At 41.8% G+C, this 22,045-nt stretch overlaps 1 protein-coding gene across 5 annotated transcripts; it reads right to left on the bottom strand.

Annotated features, from left to right (window-relative positions):
* Window positions 1-5,243: 5,243 nt before the first annotated feature.
* Zfp799 (zinc finger protein 799) lies at window positions 5,244-20,056 on the bottom strand. Of its 5 annotated transcripts, none has more exons than NM_177359.5 (4): window positions 19,884-20,056; window positions 11,869-11,995; window positions 11,573-11,633; window positions 5,244-10,894 (listed from the first exon to the last, which is right to left on the bottom strand). In NM_177359.5, exons 1-4 carry the CDS (start codon window positions 19,884-19,886, stop codon window positions 9,139-9,141), a joined length of 1,947 nt encoding a protein of 648 aa, NP_796333.3. In that variant the 5' UTR covers window positions 19,887-20,056; the 3' UTR covers window positions 5,244-9,138. The 5 variants fall into 5 exon arrangements, with proteins under 5 accessions (NP_796333.3, NP_001347408.1, XP_011244744.1 ...); NM_001360479.1 differs by having other exon boundaries at window positions 11,863-11,995; XM_011246442.3 differs by having other exon boundaries at window positions 6,997-10,891; window positions 19,884-20,054.
* Between the last annotated feature and the right edge of the window lie 1,989 nt (window positions 20,057-22,045).

The following is a 22,045-nucleotide window of genomic DNA, read 5'->3' on the forward strand; positions in this document are numbered from 1 at the left end:
ACCCAACACTTGCTCAGCGGGCAATTCTTGCTTCCTCCCCTTTCTGATGGGGTTACAGAAGCACAGAGGGATTCCAGACTCGGTGTCTATGGAAACAGCCCCATCGCACCATAGAAGACAAAAGGCATACCAGGTCTGGAATAGGAGAGAGAGGGGAGAGGGGAGAGGGGAGAGGGGAGAGGGGAGAGGGGAGAGGGGAGAGGGGAGAGGGGAGAGGGGAGAGGGAGAGAGGGAGTAAGGGAGGGAGGGAGACAGACACAGAGAGAGTGTGTGTGAGGGAGGGATGGAGGCTACCTATATTCAGTCAATAGCATAGAAAACATATGAAGGAATGAAATTATTGAAGGCATACAGAAAGTGGAATTTATAGAAAGAGGTCAAACATACCAGCAAAGTCCTCACGCTTTAACAAGGATCCAGTGTTTAATTTGACCCAGTGACTTCTGGTGTGTTCCACAAGCACACTATTATCTGACTCCAAATAGTCAATGTTTGGACAGGAGGTGCTGTACAGTTCAGCTTGTCCATGCAGATATATACAAGGGTCAAATGCAAGAGAGACACTGAGTCAGATTGTTCCTGATGGCTGTTACTAAACTTGAGGTCACAGTCTATAAGAAGCCAGGTTCAGCCACCCAACCTCGTGAAGACAAACATGCAAATTAGTAGGGAAAACCAGAAAAGAAGAAATTTATGCAATGTGGCTATGTTGGGAAGAGGAACAAAAAGACCCAGTGATTCCCCACTAGTCTATCTTGGGGTTACTAAAGTGAGACTGAAGTTTAAGTTAAAGCCCAGGGCATACTAAGCAGTCCAGGATGAGGGGTGATGCCACCCATTACTGGACTGTCACCATCTCTGTGAGGTTGTTCATCCCTTTCCTGGAGGAGATGAGCATCAGCTCTGGCCCAGGGTTTTCTTCTCCCAATACCAGATTCCCAGAGAAATCTCAATTTCTTGGAATTCACTGTTTCAATATTGTTAAAGCTAAAGGCTCTTTTAAGAAAACATTCATTTCTGTCAGGTTAATGTCAAATACAACAGTGGGGCCTAAAAGGGAAGGAAATAAAGAGACTACTCAGAAAGGGCAGCGGTATCCATTTTAAGGCTTTGGAGGAAGAGGTGATCCTGCACTTGGAGGAAGAAGTCTTTTAACGTGTGACTTGGAGGGAAGAAAGATGGCTGCCGCAAACCCATTATACAAGATATGCCATTCGAAGTCCTTAGTGGTCTAGGATCTGGTTGCACAGGGATCCTGATAATTTCTTTTGTGGAAGTATTGGGTTTCAGCTAGGAGTTAATCAGCCTACATTTCCCTGCAGTATTTCAGGCACCCTACTGAGATGTCTGTGACTTTCCAACAGGTTCTCTGGAAAGAAGAGCCTAGAGACAAGGTAACTCTCCCCCATCTTGGGTAGCTTATTTCTCAGAGCTGATTCTGAGACACCTCATGTTGTAGGAAGGTTAGGGTTAGGTTAGGGCTTGTAATCAAACTCCCTAAATGTGCTGTTTAGAGAATGACAGGCCAAGAAACTTAGAGAGAGACCTAGGAAATTTAGACCACATCACAGTCTCCCTGGCACTAAATCTTGTGGTCTCAAGGAGCAATCTGCTTCAGTGTCCTCTTTCCTATCAGCATATTATAGTGAGAATTACAGAATCTCACTAGGCTGCTTGTCAATTTCCTAGTTCTCACTTAAGTAAGGAGCCTACTCAACTCCTTTGAGTGAGAATCATAGCTGGGTGCTTGTCAAACAAGCCTCACTAGCATGGAGAATTACAGCACCAACTTTGAGGTTAGAGAGAGGTGACTGCAGACAGGTGTGTCCTCAGAGAAATCTAGACAGATCTAGACTAACTTTCCACTCAATTGCTACGAGAGACTTCTACCCCTTTCAGCAATGTGCCAAGGCAAAAAAAAAAAAAAAAAAAATACAATGCTTACTTCAAAAGGGATAAGACATAATTTATTCTGGAGGCAAATGAGTGACCATGGCCTGGAAATAGACTCACATTACACCAGTAGTATGTTCCAATGTGGTAACGATGTTATGATGTTTTATAGAAACAAAGCTAAGAAAGTCAAAAGGCTTGAAATATATTGGTGGAAACATCGGGTAGGTAGATTACAGAAAATGGGGACGTCTAGGAGTACCTGACCACATGCTTAGCCATTTGGTTGGTGGAAGCTAGTAGCGTGCTAAATTAATATACTTGAAAAGACTTTACCTGATAATCACAAGGATATTAGGCCAGACACAGAAGCAGGCAAAAAAAAAAAAAAAAAAAAAAAAAAAAAAAAAAAAAGGCTAATAAGAGAGCTAAAGATAGCCCAAGACAAATTATAATTAAGCTTTGAACCTACAACATTCCATCTCTCCAGCCACTGAAGCTGTAATTACTTTTACAGAACATTTAATGTTCAGTGTGGCTTCTTCTTTTGAGTTGGGAAAAGAATTTTGAGGAAAGGTCTCACTATATAGGCCTTGCTGGCCTGAACTTGCTATGTAGACTAGACTAGTCTCTAATTCTGAGATCTACTTACCTGTGCCTCCACAATGCTGGCATTAAAGGCATTCACCATCAGGCCCAGAAAAAAAATGTGCTAATTATTAATATGTATTAATTATGTTATATGATTAATATATTCTACTATATTGATATATTATACATTAATTATGAGATTAAGGATTCAATAATATGCACTGTATATTATCCATACAAACTTATTAATATATTGTATAATATACATGTTAGGTTTCAAACCCAGGACAGATGAATGAGGTGCCTACTTACCATATCAAAGCAGACACTGGCTGCCAGGTTCTCCCAGTCCTCAGTCCCACCATCACAGGGTCCTCCTGGCTGGCATACCTCAGACTTCTCTAGCCCAGGGGATAGACTGCCCTTCTCACACATGCCCTTTCCTATGTAATCCAGCCATTTTGGTCATCTGTCCCCTTTGGGCCTCCTAGCTGCTACACCTGGCTCTCCTGCTGTGTCCTCTCCTTCTCTCCTCACATGGCACAGCTCATGCTCACTCAGGACTCTCCCAGATGTCTCTGCCTCTAGCCACACTCTTTCACATATCTATAAAAAGCCTTTTCCTCCACCATACCTAGAAGCAACCATGTCCTGAACCCCTTTCATCTGGTACCCATTTTTTTGTTTGCTTTTTTAAAAAGATTTTATTTATTATATATATATGATGAGTACACTGTAGCTGTCTTCAGACACACCAGAAGAGGGTATCAGATCACATTACAGATGGTTGTGAGCTACCATGTGGTTGCTGGGAATTGAATTCATGACCTCTGAAAGAGCAGTCAGTGCTCTTAACTGCTGAACCATCGCTCCAGCCCAATCTGGTGCCTATTTAACACACACACACACACACACACACACACACACACACACATTTATATATTTAATGTGTATGGGTGTATTTCTATATGTGGGTATGTGCACCTGTATGTAGGTATCTGCAGAGGCCAGAAAAGGGTATCAAATTCCCTGGAGCTGGAGTTACAAATGGTTGTGAGCAGCCTTGACTGTTAGGATCTGAATGTGAGTTCTTTGCAAGAGCAGGAAGTGTCCGTAAGCTCTCCTTCCTTCCTTCCTTCCTTCCTTCCTTCCTTCCTTCCTTCCTTCCTTCCTTCCTTCCTTCCTCCCTCCCTCCCTCCCTCCCTCCCTCCCTCCCTCCCTCCCTTCCTTCCTGAGGTGTGTGCATGTTGGGGTGGGGGTGGGGGTGCCTTCCTTCACAAATACAAGGAAATCAGGGTATTAGCTGTGGCTGTAACATTGCATGTTTAAAACATTTTCTACCTTTGTCTGCAGGCTGAATGTTACTGACCTGTCAACTCTGTCTACCTTTGACAGAACTATAAGGTACCTACACTCAAAAAATGAATCAAGAGGAAGTAAAGAAAACATATGAATGCACTCAGAGAAGCAAGCTGTTAAAACTCAGTATCACATACATTCTCAAGTTCAAGGGCCAGACTTAACACTGTAATTGAGCCCCAGAGCAGATCACTGGACGCATAGGAATGTAACTGTGGGAGCGTGCAATCCTTGGCCAGCAAACCCAATTTCCTGGAGGACACAGTCTTATTCACTGAACCATGGAGCTGTGCAAGCCCCTGAAAATCATTACCCAGCGCCAGAGCGATGCTGGGAGCATCACTCCTGACGCAGGTATTTAAAGTAGTGCTGCTGCTTGAGCTGGCTCCACTGAGCACGGTGCGACCTTGGTGAATTCTGGTGGGGAGGACATTACTGAGAGGCAGAGACATCACTGCCAGGGTGCTTCAGATGAGGGTGTAGAAAGGTTTCCCTGGTGGACAGAGTAGCTGGGCAGGGAAAGGATCCACCTTTTTGTCTCTGTAGCAAAATCTTAAGCCTCATTGTGCTACTACCCTAGCTTTAATCCCAGCACTCGGGAGGCAGAGGCAGGCAGATTTCTGAGTTCGAGGCCAGCCTGGTCTACAAAGTGAGTTCCAGGACACCCAAGACTACATAGAGAAACCCTGTCTCGAAAAAACAAAAACAAACAAACAAACACAACATCAATAAAAAAAAAAAACAAAATGAAAAGCAAAGCAAAGCAAAGCTAAGCAAAGCAAAGCTAACTGACCCAGGGCAAATCCTCCTGAGGTGCTCTCCCATGCTTGACCTAAAGCAGTCATTTAAGATAACCCTGTGCTAGAGATGCCGATAATCTGGATGAACACCAAGGGTGTTTCTTGATATTCTCCTTGTCATGGGATTTAATTACTTGGGGGTAATGAATCACTGAGTCACACATGAGAGTTTGGACCCAAGAACTTCTAATTATGGACTCTCTTCATGAAGAATGTCCTATAGACATCATAAGGAGATGACCTGGGCTGAAGAACTTTTAATTATGGACTCTCTTCATGAAGAAAGTCCTATTGACTTTATAAGGAGATGACCTGGGCTGGGGCGATGATGGCTCAGTGGATACAGAGAAACTGCCTCCAAGCAATTGACTGTGACCCAAATAACTGGAGAAACCCAGCCCTCACAGTTGTCATAACCTCCTCATGGACACTGTAGCAAGCATACACACAGCTCACCTTGTACCTAAAATAAACATAGGTTAAAAAAAAATTAAAAAGGAAATGACTAGTGGCTATCAATCTCCTAAGTGAGTTCAGGTCTAGGAAGAGTCTGAGCCCCCCCCCCCCCCCAAAAAAAAACAGCTTTAGAAGTAGTCTTTCTTTTTTGAGACAATCTTACAATTTATTTACCTCTGGCTGGCCTGGACCTCATTTAAGTAGACCAGGTTGGCCTCAAACTTACAGAGATTCAACCTGCCTCTGTCTCTACCTCCCAAGTGCTCGGATTAAGGGCACCACACCCAGTAGTAGAATTATATTAAACATATTTGTATTTATAATTGCTAAGAAGATTGGAAAGAATGTAGATGAGTGAAAGAATCAAAATAAAAGCAAATATGACTATACCTTAATAATCAGACTCCTGACTGCTTGGAATCTGATCCAGTGATCTGTATGTGAGGTCTTCTAGAACATTCATTCCATGCCTAACTCCCCATGACCCTGGTGCCTAACCATAATGTCCAGGATCCAGAAAGAACACTTGGTTGTATAAAATTTTACTACCTAAGAGCCCTGGAAGATGGTTCAATAGATAAATGTACTTGATAAGCAAACCTGGCTCCCTGGGGACCACATACAAATTCAGATATGGTAGCACCTAACTCTCCTTTAGGGAGATGGGTGTGTGTGTGTGTGCGCGCATGGTGTGTGTGTGTGTGTGTGTGTGTGTGTGTGTGTAGACAGGTGAATCGGTCGCAAGCTGGTGGGCTAGATGCCTGCAGTGTGCAGCATGGCATAAGTAAGTGACCTTTCCTCCACAAGGTAGGACATGAGAACAGATTCCTAAAACTGCTTTGACCTCCACAAATATACGATGGCATACACTGATGCCCAGAGAACTGAAGGGAACTAGAAATCACATTAAATGAAAGAAGCCAGGCTCAGCCAACACAGCCTGTGTTTTAGCATACACAGACTCTAGTAGGCAAAAGAGAGACTCTAAGGGTCTACTTGTGAGGAAATGAGGACCATTAGGCAGAGGGAAGGGGTTGGGAGATAGAAAAAAAAATGGGTGAAGAGAGTCAAATATGTAGAACTGTCAAAATATCATGACAAAAACCATTACTTTGCTCAATAATACATGCCATTTTTTTTTAATTTAAAGCTAAAAGTAATATGCATAAGAAATTACTTCCCCCTATCTGGGCCTAATGTAAGAGACCTGGAAATGCCTAAAGTTTCATGTTCAATAGGTTGAGTACAATTTCTTGCTATGGTTACCCTTTCATTGCTATGGCTACCCTTTCATTGCTATGGTTACCCTTTCATTGCTATGGCTACCCCTTGCATTGGTTATGAGAACATAACCAATGGGTAATTAGGAACATTTGCATTTGTTAAGACTAGCAACCAATATATTGGAGGAAATATTGTGTTGGTATAGAAACTCTGAAAGGTTAAAAACTGGCCCAGAACACAGGTGTTCAAAGCAAAGGCCAGTCTTCGGCTATGAAGGCAGGTGTCCCAAACTAGGACAAAAGAAAAGGCCACCCTGTAAAGTTGTCCGTAAATCCAACAAAACGTAAAACATCCTGAGTCATGAAAGTGAGCAAAGTACCCTCTCCTCACTAACGTGCCGAGCTATGCTCATGGATTAAAGCTTCCTGCACTGCACTGTTTGAGGACCTCCAAATAATAACCACAATTAACAAATATGGAATTATACTCACATCTCAGTACATTCAAGAGGCACCTAACTATATCTAACGAATCCCATAAAGCCTTATAAGCTAACCACCAATACCTGCAGAACATTTATGCAATGTTCTCACTGATGAGGCATACTTAGCTACTATATATATATATATATATATATATATATATAGTATATATGTATGTATATGTATATATATGGAGAGATTGACTATGATTTATTACACGGTGCTTAGTCTTTGGCAAGAAGCCACTAATGCCAATATATCTTTTAGTATAATGACAGGAGAAATTACAATAAAAAAATCAAAGATACAACAAAATAAGCATGAAAAGCAACATTTACATGAGAGCAAATTATTAAGTATACATGTACAGTAAGAACAGCTTGTGACATGGAAACAACTTCTAAATGTGATGTCAATCTATGATTATAGAGCGACATTTATACCTACCTTCTACATAGACAAGAGTTAACATTTGATAACCTAAAAGTGTTTTGAAAGTTGTGTAAAGGGCATGGCGACAAGAAATGTTAGAAAAAAACATCAGGTAGAGAGAAAAGTTAACAAAAAAGTATAAAAGTTTCTTGTTCATAGAAGAGAATGACAGTCTTAAAAAGAAAATGGCAAGAAAAAAATCTCAATATCCACAAAAAGTCATTTTTCCTCCACTCATTAATCTCAAAGGCTTGAAAACAACTCACTTTTTATGTTTCCTGGCATTTAACAAGTAATTATCAACTCACCAGTGAATGTATATAACTTAAAGTGAAAGAAAAAAACTACCTGATTTGATACAAAAAGATAAAAATGAAAATCACTGTAATGATAGTACACTTTTTGTTTGTAATTCCTTCTAAGGTCTTTTCTTGTTTCCATCTCCTGTACTTACGTAATCCTCCATCTCAAACAGTGTCAAGATCATTTTCTAGGGGCGAGAGAAACGGCGTAGTGCCATTCCTTGAACAGAAGTCTGGCAGCGAACATGGGTTCTAGCACACCTATGGGACAGCTCACAGCCATTAACTCCAGCCCCAGGGGCTCTGACACACCCTCTTCAGGAACTACATGGATGTGCACAGATCCGTACAGACACACGCATCTACACACAATTTTAAAAATTAACTAAAATAGAGATAATATTCTAAAGCAAAAATGTGAAGCATGGAGTCCAGAAAGGTTTCTGTAAGAATACTGGGCGGGGGCTGGAGAGATGGCAGTAAAGAGCACTGACTGCTCTGTCAGAGGTCCTGAGTTCAGTTCCCAGCAACCACATGGTGGCTCACAACCATCTGTAATGGGATCAGATGCCCTCTTCTAGTGTGTGTTTGAAGACAGCTGCAATGTACTCATATAAATAAAAAATAAATAAATCTTTAAAAAATGCTGGGTGGTGGTGGTACACACCTTTAACCCAATCACTAGGGTAGCAGAGACAGGTGAATCTCTTGAGTTCGAGACCTGCCTGATCTAGAGTTCTAGGATGGCCCGTACGACACAGAGAAACCATGTCTGCAGAAATCAAAGGGGTAGAGGGAGTATGAACGACTGATGCTGGATGTGGAAGCAGACAGCTTTCACCCCCACCATCTAGAGGTTGAAACAAGACGATTTATAATTGGTTCGAGGACAGTCTGGGTTACATGGCAAGACTATTTCCGACAAACAAAAACAAATCCCTAGTGAATTCTAGTAAGTTCAATATATTTACATAGTTTCTTCAGATTTTGCATTTTCTAAGGCATTCTTAAAACAAACAAAAAGCCGGGCATGGTGGCGCACGCCTTTATTCCCAGCATTTGGGAGGCAGAGGCAGGCGGATTTCTGAGTTCGAGGCCAGCCTGGTCTACAGAGTGAGTTCCAAGACAGCCAGGGCTACACAGAGAAACCCTGTCTCGAAAAACCAAAAACCAACCAAACAAACAAAAAATTGTATCCAGTCCTTCACATTGCTGATGTTTATGGGAATGAACAAATGAAACCCTGTGAGAGGACTGGGCCACTACTCGATACTCTTGAGTTTCTTGTACTTTGCCAAGCAAAGATTTTACCGGGCAAGTATATGCACATGTACCAAAGGAAGCCATCTCTTCCAGCCAAACTTGCTCTTCATACAAAACAGTCACACTATGGAGCCATCGGTGACCGGAAACTCAGTGTGTAGATCAGGTTGGCCCTGAATTCTGAGATCCCCTGCCTCTGCCTTTCAAGTGTTGGGATGAAGGGTGTGCCACACCATGTCTGGCCTAAAGTTCTCTTTACCCATGAGCAGGGCCAGGTGTTTCACTTGCTTAATTTAACCTTTACAGAAGTTTTCTTCACGCGCAGTCTTACGGGTGTTACGACGTCTCTTCTAGTTCTGCGTTCAAGGTTACTGCCTGGTGAGTTCTTCTATGTCTATGGAAAGAGCTATAATAACTGAAGGCTTTCCCACATTCTGAACACACAAAGGGTTTCTCTCCAGTGTGGCTTCTTTCATGTGACTTGACATATCGGAAAGAACGGAAGGGTTTCCCACACTGAGAACATATAAAGGGTTTCTCCCCAGTGTGGATCCTTTCATGTATTTTGAGATAACTAGGAGAACGAAAGGCTTTTCCACATTGCACACACGCATAGGGCTTCACTGTGGTGTGAGCCTTCTCATGTCTTCTCCATGATATGCGACTACAGAAGGCTTTTCCGCATTGCTTGCATAAATAGGGTTTTTCACCAGTGTGAGTCTGTTTATGACTGTGAAAGGTACTAAACCAACTAAAGGCTTTCCCACATTGCTTACAAACGTAGGGGTTCGAGCCACTGTGAATTACTTCATGTCTTCTTAAATGATACAAAGAAAAGAAGGCTTTGCCACACTGCTTACATACATATGGTTTCTCTCCAGTGTGAGTTCGTTCGTGTATCTGAACTTGACGAGAAGACCTGAAGGCTTTCCCACATTGTTTACATAGATAGGGTTTCTCCCCGGTATGAATCAACTCGTGGTATTGAAGGGAACCGAGAAAGGTAAAAGCTTTCCCGCATTCCTTACAGACGTAAGGTTTTTCTCCAGTGTGAGTTCGCTTATGAATCTGAACTTGTTTTGGAGACCTAAAGGTTTTCCCACACTGCTTGCATACATAGGGTTTCTCTCCACTATGCATCAATTCATGGTACTTAACGGAGCTGTGACTAGTGAAGGCTTTACCACATTGCTTACAGACACATTCTCCAGAATGAATTATTTTATGTGTTCGAAAAGCGCTTTCACAGCTAAAAACCTTCTCACATTGCAAACACACGAAGAGTTGCTCTCCTGTGTGAGTTCGTTCATGTTTTCGAAAGGCGCCCGAGGAAGCAAACGCCTTACTGCATTTCGTACACTTATACGGTTTCTCGCCACTGTGCATCATTTCATGGAATCGAAGTGAACTACGATCGGTGAAGGCCTTCCCACACTGCTTACACACGTAGGGCTTTTCTCCAGTGTGAATCCTCTCATGCGTCAGCAGGGAGCTCGAACGGGCAAAGGTCTTCCCACACTGCTTACACATATAGGGCTTCTCACCAGTGTGGATTCTTTCATGTATTTGGAGGGAGCTAGGAAAGGGGAAGGCTTTCCCACACTGCTTACACACATAGGATTTTTCTCGGCTGTGATATTCTTCATGCCTACGAAAAGAGCTAGAAGAAGTGAATGCTTTCCCACACTGCTTACATTCATAGTGCGGTTCTCCACTGGAGCTCTTTCCATCGTTCTGACTGGATGGGAGACACCTGGAATCTTCCTTACAGTGACTAGTTTCAGGTTTCTCCTCAGTGCGAATTGTTTTTTGCTTCTGAAAAGGTGTGGAAGAAATGGAGGTGTTCCCAGATTCTTTGTGTTTATACAATTCTTTTCCATATTCCTGAATGGCATACAGTTTGTGTCCTGGGTGAGGATGAGGGGAGACATTCACAGATAAATGGCCAATAACTACTTCTTCATAGACAGGGCTTTCATATGGGGGAACTGGACATGACTTCTGGCTCACAGCACACTCTGGGGTCCAGTTAAAGATTTCTGCACGCTGATGACCTTCGGTATATTCACAGAGTCTCTCCAACAACTGACTACTGCGAAAAAAATTTTAAAAGTTCATTACTAAAAAATTGTTTACTAATGATTTACCACAAGAAGTGGTAGTTATATCCCCTGTAAGAGTTTTTAAAAATGTTTGAACCATTTGCTTTAAAATTTGGTTTAAGGACATTTACAATAATAATAAAAAACAAAAGATAATTTGTGGGTGGTTGTGGTATACTGTCTTCATTAGTGGCAAGTGCTGAATAACTACATCACATTTAAATATATTTTTCAATATTTAGTACTATATACAGTTTTGATGTACTAGTGACTAAAACAGTGTTGGATTCTAACATACTTGTATCCCCATAATGACTTCTCTTGACAACTGGTCCTATTATAAAAAGAAATTTTATTTTTGTTTCATATACAACACATGCCTAGAACTTAGAAACACATCACTACAACATTTTAAATAATATTATGGACAGAGTAAAGTTAGTACATATGAACCATGACATAGTATTACTTGTGGTAGGTATCACGGTGCTCCGGTTGTTAGTAATATTAGGATATTCTGATTGCAGAAGGTTAATGGGTCTGCAGTTTTGGATAAAATTTGTTAAAATTAAAACAGTTTGAAGCAAGATTTATTTGTATGAATTACTTCTTTGTAAAATGTGTTAGCACACCAAGAACTGGGAGAAACCCTGCTAGGCACAGATTACCTTAGTTTTCTCCAGAGAGTTTCATACTCATTTTCAATATTTTGGTGTTCCCATTTGTTTCCTAAAATACAGATCAAGAGAAATGAATTACTGCTACAGAAAAACAAATAAAGAAACAAATAGACAAACAAAGAAACAAATAAAAGATTCTGGTTAAATTCACAGTAGAAAGTGATTCCACCTGACTTATTAACCCAACATGTTTCTTTTCTATAATCCAATTCACACAGCAGGCGTGGTGTGGAAGAACCATTTGTTTTTTCATTGGCTAAGTAAGAAAAGAATGTCACCTTCACCTATATAGGACAGGTTCCTCAAGGTGTCCTGCATCACATCTTTGTAGAGCTCCTTTTGGGATGCATTCAGCATAGTCCACTCTTCCAAGGTGAAGTTCACAGCCACATCCTCCAAGGTCACTGACTCCTAAAAAAGCCCACAATATTTCCAGGAAAAAGGATGAGCTTTACAATACTGGAGATCTAGACTTAATTCATAGGAATTACTTAATTAATTGATACAATGCTGTGTTCCACATGTGTTCAAGTCATGGCCTTATTCCATACATACAATTTCATGCATGCTGATTTTTTTTTTTTTATACAACAATTCTAACAGCTGACTGGAGATATCTGGTAAAGCAAATGCAAAATGAGATTACCCCTGGTACTGATAATCTCTACTACAGAGGTCCCTCTTAAATTGTTTATAGCAGCTTTCAATTACTTAATACACACAAGAGAGTCAACATTGACAGTTGTGATACTATATAATCTTAAACATGCTATAGAAAATATTCTACCTCTTTTGGCTATGGAAGCTACTACTGGGAAGGATTCCTCTTCAACCTAACTCCAAAGAATGGTATGGCCTTTCCAAACAGTTGATGCCCACCCATATGCTACTGTTATAGTTTCAGCATCTTTGCCATATTTCTGTAGTCACCAGAGGTTAACTGATTGGAAAACATATTTTTTGCATGATGAATATTTAAAAAGCTGGCTGAGTGGATGCAATCTCTTTTAACAACTTGTTAGGGCCATTAGTACATCCTCAGTGAATGCACTAAAGATATTTGGAAGCATGTAGCTGCTTTCTTATAGATCACTCTTAATTAGAAATGGAAAGCTGGGCATGGTGGTGCACACCTTTAATTCCAACACTTGGCAGGCAGAGGCAGGTGGATCTCTGTGAGTTTAAGGCCAGACAGATCCAGGCCAGCAAGAGGTACATAGTGAGGCCAAGCCGCAAAACAAATATACAAACATTGAATCAATTATTCATTTATTCATTCATTTATTATAAACGATTATAAAAACTGAATGGAACTTATTAAGGATAATTAACAGTAGTAGTCAACAAGAAACTAGAGGCAATACTAATAAAGCCATATTTGCTTGCAGAGGCAATATGTTTTTCTAAAGATAGTCTTGTCAAAGACAATAAATATATTCTTCATACTTAGTGAAAAAATGATAAAAATTATGTAGTACTTCTTGTTTCCCAATCTAAACAGCATCCTTGATAAATCCACCTTATAGCTTTGCTTATAGAAGACATTTCTTTAAACTTTCAACCTTAGTAAACTATATTTAGCTAAGAGTGTTATAAAGGGGGATGGGTGAGGCAGGATTAAAGTTCAGTAGCCAAGAGTACTTGCTGCTCTTGCAGAGGGTCCAACACCCACATGAGACAGTAACTCCTGTTGGAGGAGATCTGATGCCCTCTCTGGCCTCCATGGACATCTGTATCACACACATACAGGCAAACAAATGTAAATAAAAAAATAAAATTTAAAGAGGTGGGCCATGGCAATCATGAGCTCTCAGCACTACCCGTACAAACCTGGCCCTCCTAACAATCAGCTATGACTAGGAAAAGGGCCAATGGGGCCCAGTCACTTCCCCTGATCCATGGTAGCTAATACATTCTAGGAGAGGGCCATTTCTATTTACTTATATACCACTGGTGAGTCCACCCAGGCCACATGTTTATTTCCAAATTGAGAGTCAGATGGCCTCAATTAAACTCCGTGGAACTCTAAACAGATAAAATCAATGACTATGGAAAAGAGATTTGCAATGAAGAAATAGGAATGGAAAGATGAGAAGACGTAAGAGACGGTGTGGGGGAGAAAACCAGAACACATCATATATGTATGTATGTCAGCACATATCATATATGTATGTAAGCTGTCAAAGATCAGAATGTATTAATAAAATGGAGGAGTTATGGGGTTCTTAACATAAAACTTCAAAGCCACTAAAATTCTACATAGACCCACTGTAAAGGCACTTAGTTGACTCTCTTCTTTGAAACACCTGTATCTACACTTGGCCATGTCTTATTCTTTCCCCAGAGTGTCTCTTTCTAATAATACATGTGTTCCAGGCTTCAAATGTCTTAACAAATCTCAATGGGGTGTGGTGGTGCATGCCTACAGCCCCAGCACTTGGGGGGCAGAAGCAGTTGGATTTTGGTGAGTTTGAGGCCAGCCTGTTCTACATACCAAGTCCTAGAACAACCAGGGTTACATAGAGACCCAATTATAATAAACAAACAAGCCTCTAACTCTGATTCACTGATTCACAGTGGCTCACTGTGAATTCTTTTGTAGAATGGGGTAGAGACACACTCGCCACAGAAGCCTGCTCACCAGTTCAATCTCCAAAATCCATGTTAGAAAAAGAAAACTGACTTCTCCAAATTATACTCTGAGTCTTTTTTTTCCCTGTTACTTTATGTTTTTTTGAGACAAGGTCTGTCTGTGTAGCACTGGCTGTCCTGGAACTCACTCTGTATAGACCAGGCTGACCTCAAACTCAAGAGATCTGCCTGCTTCTGCCTCCTGAGGGCTGGGATTAAAGGTGTGTGCTACCACCACCTGGCTTGTGTGTGTGTGTGTGCATGCATGTAAACATGTATATGTCACTGCACTTGCCCCATGCATGCATGAATGGTGACCAGAAACTGTCTTGGGCATTTTTCTATTACTTTCCACCACATTTTAAAAAGATAGGGTTTCTCCCTAAACCTAGCACTAAATTCACCTAGAGGGGAAAGCCAGCAAGTGTCCCAAGGTCTCTCCACCATGCCCTCCTATTTACACTCCCACCATCCTCTAACCCACTCCCACCAGCACAGCATGTACCTGTATATCTGGCTTTCTGGGGCTCCAAATCAGACATGCTGACCGAGTGTAAGAACTGTTTTAAAACTGGAAAGGAAGTTAGGTGATGTCCCACTCCCCTATCTTCAATATGGAGGACTGAATCAAAATGGAACTAAAAAGAAGTGAGAGCAAACTGGAAAGCTTAAATACGGCACCAAGGGCTTACATCACAAAGTCATTTGTAAGACTGAAGAGATGGCTCAATGGCTAAGAGCATTGCTGCTCTTTCAGAGGACTCGAGTTCATCACCAATAGCAGGTCTTGGCTCCAGCTCTGAGGTACTCAACACCCTCCTCTGGCCTCCCCGTCACCTGTGCACGTGTGTGCATATGCAGAGACATACACACTTGCATATAAATACAAAGAAATCTTGTCTTTTCAAGATCTACAAGAGAAGCTTTAAGGAAAGATGACATGCATACATATGATATGTGCTGACATACATACATATATGATATGTGCTGACATACATACATATATGATATGTGCTGACATACATACATATATGATGTGTTCTGGTTTTTCTCCCCCACACCGTCTCTTACTCCTTCTCATCCTTCCATCCCTGTTTCTTCATTGCAAATCTCTTTTTCATAGTCATTGATTTTATCTGTTTAGAGTTCCACGGAGTTTAATTGAGGCTGTCTGACTCTGAATTTGGAAATAAACATGTGGCCTGGGTGGGCTCACCAGTGGTATATAAGTAAATAGAAATGGCCCTCTCCCAGAGTTTATTAGTTACCATGGATCAGAAAAACAATTTCAAACAAAGAATGAAGAGACGGTTCCATTAAGATCCAATACTCTTGGCCAGGAGTGGTGGAACACACCTTTCATTCTAGCATTCTGAAGCAGAGGCAGGAGGATTTCTGTGAGTTCAAAGCTAGCCTGATCTACACAGCAAGTTCCAAGATTGTCAGGACTTCAAAGAGACTCTGCCTAAGGGGAATGAAAAAACAAAACAAGAAGAAAGGGGGTAGGGGGAGAAAGAGAGAAAAGAGAAGAGAAGGGAAGGGAAGGGAAGGGAAGGAGGAGAGGAGGAGAGAAGAGAAGAGAAGAGAAGAGAAGAGAAGAGAAGAGAAGAGAAGAGAAGAGAAGAGAAGAGAAGAGAAGAGAAGAGAAGAGAAGAGAAGAGAAGAGAAAAGATCCAGAACTGAGTTTGGTTTGCAGCCCCCATGTCAGGTTTGTAACTCGTCTACAGAGATGTTGTCACCTTTGGCCTCTCCAAGCACCTGTATTCATGTGCACACACTAGTACACATGATTCAAAATTAAGATAAAAAATCTTAAAAAAAGAAAAATCAGGGACTACTCTTCTAGAGGTCCTGAGTTCAATTCCCAGCAACCACATGGTGGTTCACAACCATCTGTAATGGGATCCAATGCCCTCTTCTGGTGTGTCTGAAGACAGCTACAGTGTACTCATGTAAATAAAATAATTTTTAAAAAATCAATTAACATAGTTAATACCCATTCAAGGATTGAACAAGTCAACTTTCCTTAAATGCCAGGATCAAGCGGGTTTAAATAAATGTTGATCTACGCTGACACTTTCGTTCAGAGTAGTTTGAAGTCTCTCCCACTCTCACTAAAAAGACTATGAAGTAATTAAAGTACTTGTCAGAAAGACTATCTCCCCTAATGCATTGTCTAATAGCATACCGAAAGGTAATGGGGCTACCTTTGTTTCTGAGTTAACACAGAAGATAAATGAGCTGGTTAACAAAGTTTGACATATCTGGGAAGGGGAATTTTTTTGTTTTCGGTTTGGTTCTTTTGGGGGAGTTAGTTTGAGGCATGGTTTCTCTGTGTAACAGCCATGGCTCTCCTGGAAATCACTGTAGACCAGGCTGGCCTTGAGTTCTGAGAGATCCACCTGCCTGTGCCTCCTCAGTGTTGGAATTAAAGGCGGGCATCATCACACCCAGCCTGGGAAGGAGAATCTTAGTCTGAGGGCATTTTCTTCATTAATGATGCCATGGTAAGATCCAGTTCACTATGGGTGGTGCCATCCTGGTAGATGGTCCTGGGTAGAATAAGAAAACAGGCTGAGGAAGCCACAGTGAAGAAGGCAGTAAGTAGCACTCAGTGGCCTCAGTTTCAGGTCATGCCTCCAGCTTCGAGCTTCCACAAGACCTGGAGGGTCCATGCCTTAAATAATGTGAAAGGATGAACACAGTTTATTAAACACAGAGGCTATATTGTGCCAAGACAAGCTGTTCGTTAGGATTCACTCCTGCACACTGTACTTGAGTCCTCACAACTATACTTAAATTGACAGTACTATCCTAGAACAGGAATTAAAAGTTAAAACTCTAGATATGAGCCAGTGAGATGCCTCACTGGGTAAGCAATCTGAGCACAGGACATAGTTCCTTAGAACCTACATGATGTGAGGAGAGAACGAACTCCAGGGAGTGGTCCTCTAACTTACATACATACTCCATGACACACAGACCACCCCCATACACAGTAAATAATGAAATGGCTTTAAAAGTTGTGATTGCTATGTATGGTAGATTTTATGTATTTATTTTGAGTCAGAGTCTTACTGTCAAGCTCTGGCTGGCCTGAAACTCACTATGTGACCAGGCTGGCCTATCAACTAGCCTTTGCTTCCTTATTCACCACTGTTTTTTTTTTCCCCATTTTTTATTAGATATTTTCTTTATATACATTTCAAATTTCAAATGCTATCCCGAAAGTTCCCTATACCCTCCCCCCACCCTGCTCCCCTACCCACCCTCTCCTGCTTCTTGGCCCTGGCATTCCCCTGTACTGGGGCATATAAAGTTTGCAATACCAAGGGGCCTCTCTTTCCAGTGATGGCCAATTAGGCCATCTTCTGCTACATATCTCTGCAGCTAGAGACACAAGCTCTGGGGGTACTGGTTAGTTCATATTGTTGTTCTACCTATAGGGTTGCAGACCCCTTCAGCTCCTTGGGTACTTTCTCTAGCTTCTCCATTGGGGGCCCTGTGTTCCATCTTATAGATGACTGTGAGCATCAACTTCTGTATTTGCCAGGCACTGGCATAGTCTCACAAGAGACAGCTCTATCAGGGTCCTTTCAGCAAAATCTTGCTGGCATATGCAATAGTGTCTGGGTTTGGTGGATGATTATGGGATGGATCCCCGGGTGGGGTAGTCTCTGGTCTGGATAGTCCATCCTTTCGTCTTAGCTCCAAACTTTGTCTCTATAACTCCTTTCACGGGTATTTTGTTCCCTATTCTAAGGAGGAACGAAGTATCCACCCATTGGTCTTCCCTCTTCTTGATTTTCTTGTGTTTTGCAAATTGTATCTTGGGTGTTCTATGCTTCATTCACCACTGTTTTTAACTTCCTTCAAGAGAAGCCCTCTGGCCATCTGTAGGGAAGCTTTTCAATCTTCCATGTGGGGCTTTATTCTATTGCAATAGCCCATTCATATCCAGTCATGTCTTACCCCATGAAGATTTTTTCATGTTAAAACGTTTAGAAACAATCCAAGGCAGTAATACTTATGATAAAGACCAATCTGAGCAAGCCATGCACGTGACCAGTAATACTTATGATAAAGACCAATCTGAGCGAGCCATGCACGTGACCAGTAATACTTATGATAAAGACCAATCTGAGCAAGCCATGCACGTGACCAGTAATACTTATGATAAGGACCAATCTGAGCGAGCCATGCACGTGACCAGTAATACGTATGATAAAAACCAATCTGAGCGAGCCATGCACGTGACCAGTAATACGTATGATAAAAACCAATCTGAGCGAGCCATGCACGTGACCAGTAATACTTATGATAAAGACCAATCTGAGCAAGCCATGCACGTGACCAGTAATACTTATGATAAGGACCAATCTGAGCAAGCCATGCACGTGAATTTTCCTTTTCAGTAAGTCCAGCAATGTCAAAAGGGTTTGGAAAGTCAGGCATTTATTGAGAGTTATAAGAATCCTTAGGCTAAGAATACAAGTCATGGAATTTAGAGGAAACTTCCCTTGAGTGAAACCCATAGGCATGTTCTCATAGGACTAGCGGATGTCACTGAAATGTGAGAGAAGACAGGGTGGGGTGGGGCTGTTCTGGGATACTCTGTGCTTTGGGAACTATCAGCTTTCTGGCCTACATGACTGTTTTGTTAAGCAAAAACTCTGCACTGGTTTATTCTGAATATCAATATCAACAAAGAACAAATAAAGGCACAATTTAATAATCTGTCTCAATAATGACGCCTGACAATATACCAAATCATATATACATGCACATAAAACTCACCAGCCTAACCAGATATAACCCCCTGCCTGAGACTATAGAAACTGCAACAAGCTGGTTGACGGGTCATAGGGTCAATTGTCAAAAGCCAGAAAACTTATCACAGGAAAAGCCCCGTCTCTACCCTAGGACTCCAGCTCTAGGACCTCAGCTCACTTCAAACAGGCCTTCTAACAACAGCCTGTGCTCGGAACGTGCATTGGACATTCTACACCCTCACTGATAAGTCTTACCAGTTCTCTGCCTCCAACTTGAGAACCTCCTATATTTTCAGCCTTTCTAACCATTTAGTAACTTGCACTTTGTATACCATTGTGTTAAATGGTCATGTGTTACCTGCCTATTGATAGTAATACTTAAGATAGGGATAAATGCATCGTGGTTGCCAATGGCCAGCTCTCAAGGATAACCAGGTGTACTCATCAAATCCTAGCCGATAAAGGCTGAGAAATGACTGACTGTTAAGTAAATTGGGACACTGAGCAGACATAAATGCAGCCTACTTTTTTTTTTTTTTTTTTTTTTTTTTTTTTTTTTTTGACAACGTGCATAGAACCCGGGCTCACCTCGCGGTTTTCCTACAAATCCCCTTACAAGAGCCCAAACCCACGGTTCCCCACGACTCTCCGCCTACACCTCCCAGACTGCGGAGACGCAGGCTGCAAGCGCCCAGCTGACCTGAGACCCCGCAGCACTGAGCTCTCAGCAAAGGACAGGACCGCAGCTCTGCCTGCTGGTCCAGCTCCATCCAGAGGGACCCGGGCAGCGCGGCCCAGCAGAGCAGATGAGATGCAGACTCAGCTGCCCTGGAAGGCCGCGTCCCCACTGCCGCCTCCGCTTACAGTAGCCTCCTCCCTACAGCCTGCGCACGCACCATTTCCAGTCACCGGGTGTCCAGGTGACCTCCTGCGATTCCCGCTGTCAGTAGGGGGGACAGAGATACCGAGGAGAGAGACCTGGGGGCCGCAGTCAAAGACACAGGACGACAATATGGCGGGGACACACAATGGCACCCCAAATGTTGTGCTTTCTACGTCACCGAAGACCGAAACTCCTCATTGGGCAGTTCACACAGCTACCAAACGTTCTCCTTGATTGGCCAACAATCCGTGAGCCTGCCTCCTGAATCCTGAGTGACAATAGAAACATCTCCTTCCTCCCTGGAAGACTTCACAGTTGACCCTGGTTCCTACTCTGGAGAGCACCTGGCCCCACCAAGGTTTTTTCTCAGATGCACTACTTTTATCGTTCCTTTTTGGTACATTTATTTATAGCTCATGTTTCAATATCACCACACAAGATATTTTGATGATCCCAGAAGGGCAAAAGTCAAAGGGTTGGGGCTAGGGAGATGGCTCCTTTGAAGTTCTTCTGGAGAACTCGGGTTGGCTTTCCAGAACCTCATCGTGGTTCACAATTGTCTGTAACTCTTAATTCCAGGGGATCTGATGCCTGATGCCCTATTTTTGCCTCCAAGGGCACCATGCATGCAATGGGTGCACAAACCATACCTGCAGGAAAAATATACCTGCACACACACACAAAATAATAAAATGAAAAAAATAAAAATAATCAGCCTCCTTCCTCAAAAGCACAGGTCTTCCAAACCCCCTCATGTATCATCTCATCAAACAAGCAAGCGACAACAAATTTCTGCTTTGTGTTGGCCAGCTGCTCCCACATACGGGGCCTCATTTGGAGTGTGGTTGATGTTCCCTGTGTCACTCCATTAAGGAAAAACAATTTTCGCTCTCCTAGCATCTTGATTAGGAGTGGGACTTTGCTACCACTTCCCCTTCCCTGGGCTGGGATTTTTGTCTAACTTTATTGAACTTATGTAGGTCTTGTACATGTAGCCACTGTCTCTCTGAGTTCTTATGTGCACCAACCCTGCTTATCTGGAAAACACTGTTTTCTTGAAGTCACCCATCTCCTCTGGTCTTACAAACATTACACTGCCTCTTCTACAGAGATCTCTACCTTCATTAGATTTTTTTTTCCTTTTTTGATTCTTCAGCTAAGACAGTAAGAAATATGATGTCATACAGACCCTAAGAAAACACAAATGCCAGCCCAGGCTACTATATCCAGCAAAACTCTCAATTACCATAGATGGAGAGAGCAAGATAGTCCATGACAAAAACAAATTTACACAATATCTTTCCAAAAATCCAGACCTAAAAAGGATAATAGAAGGAAAACTCCAACACAAGAAAGGAAAGTACACCCTAGAAAAAGCAAGACAGTAATCTTCTTTCAACAAACCCAAAAGAAGACAGCCACACAAACATAATTCCACCTCAAACAACAAAAATATCAGGAATCAACAATCACTATTTCTTAATATCTCTTAACACCAATGGACTCAATTCCTCAATAAAAAGACATAGACTAACAGACTGGATACATAAACAATCCAGAATTTTGCTGCATACAGGAATTGCACCTCAGTGTCAAAGACAGACACTACCTCAGAGAAAAGGGTTGCAAAACAATTTTCCAAGACAATGGTCCCCAAAACAAGCTGGAGTAGCCATTCTAATATCAAATAAAATTGACTGTCAACCTAAAATTATCATAAAAGATAAGGAAGGACACTTCATACTCATCAAAGGAAAAATCTACCAAGAAGAGCTCTCAATTCTGAACATTTATGCTCCAAATGCAAGGGTACCCACATTCATAAAAGAAACTTCACTAAAGCTCAACACCCCACTCTCAGCAATAGACAGATCATGGAAACAGAAACTAAACAGAGACACAGTGTAACTAACAGAAGTTATGGACCAAATAGATTTAACAGATATCTACAGAATATTTCATCCTAAAACAAAAGGATATACCTTCTTCTCAGCACCTCATGGTATGTTCTCCAAAACTGACCATATAATCCATCACAAAACAGGCCTCAGCAGATACAAGAAGACTGAAATAATCTCATGCACCCTATCAGATCACCATGGACTAAGGCTGGTCTTCAACAACAACAAAAACAACAGAAAGCCGACATACCCATAGAAGCTGAACAACACTCTG

This window comes from Mus musculus, chromosome 17 (assembly GCF_000001635.26).
Source record: "Mus musculus strain C57BL/6J chromosome 17, GRCm38.p6 C57BL/6J".
NCBI lineage: Eukaryota > Metazoa > Chordata > Mammalia > Rodentia > Muridae > Mus > Mus musculus.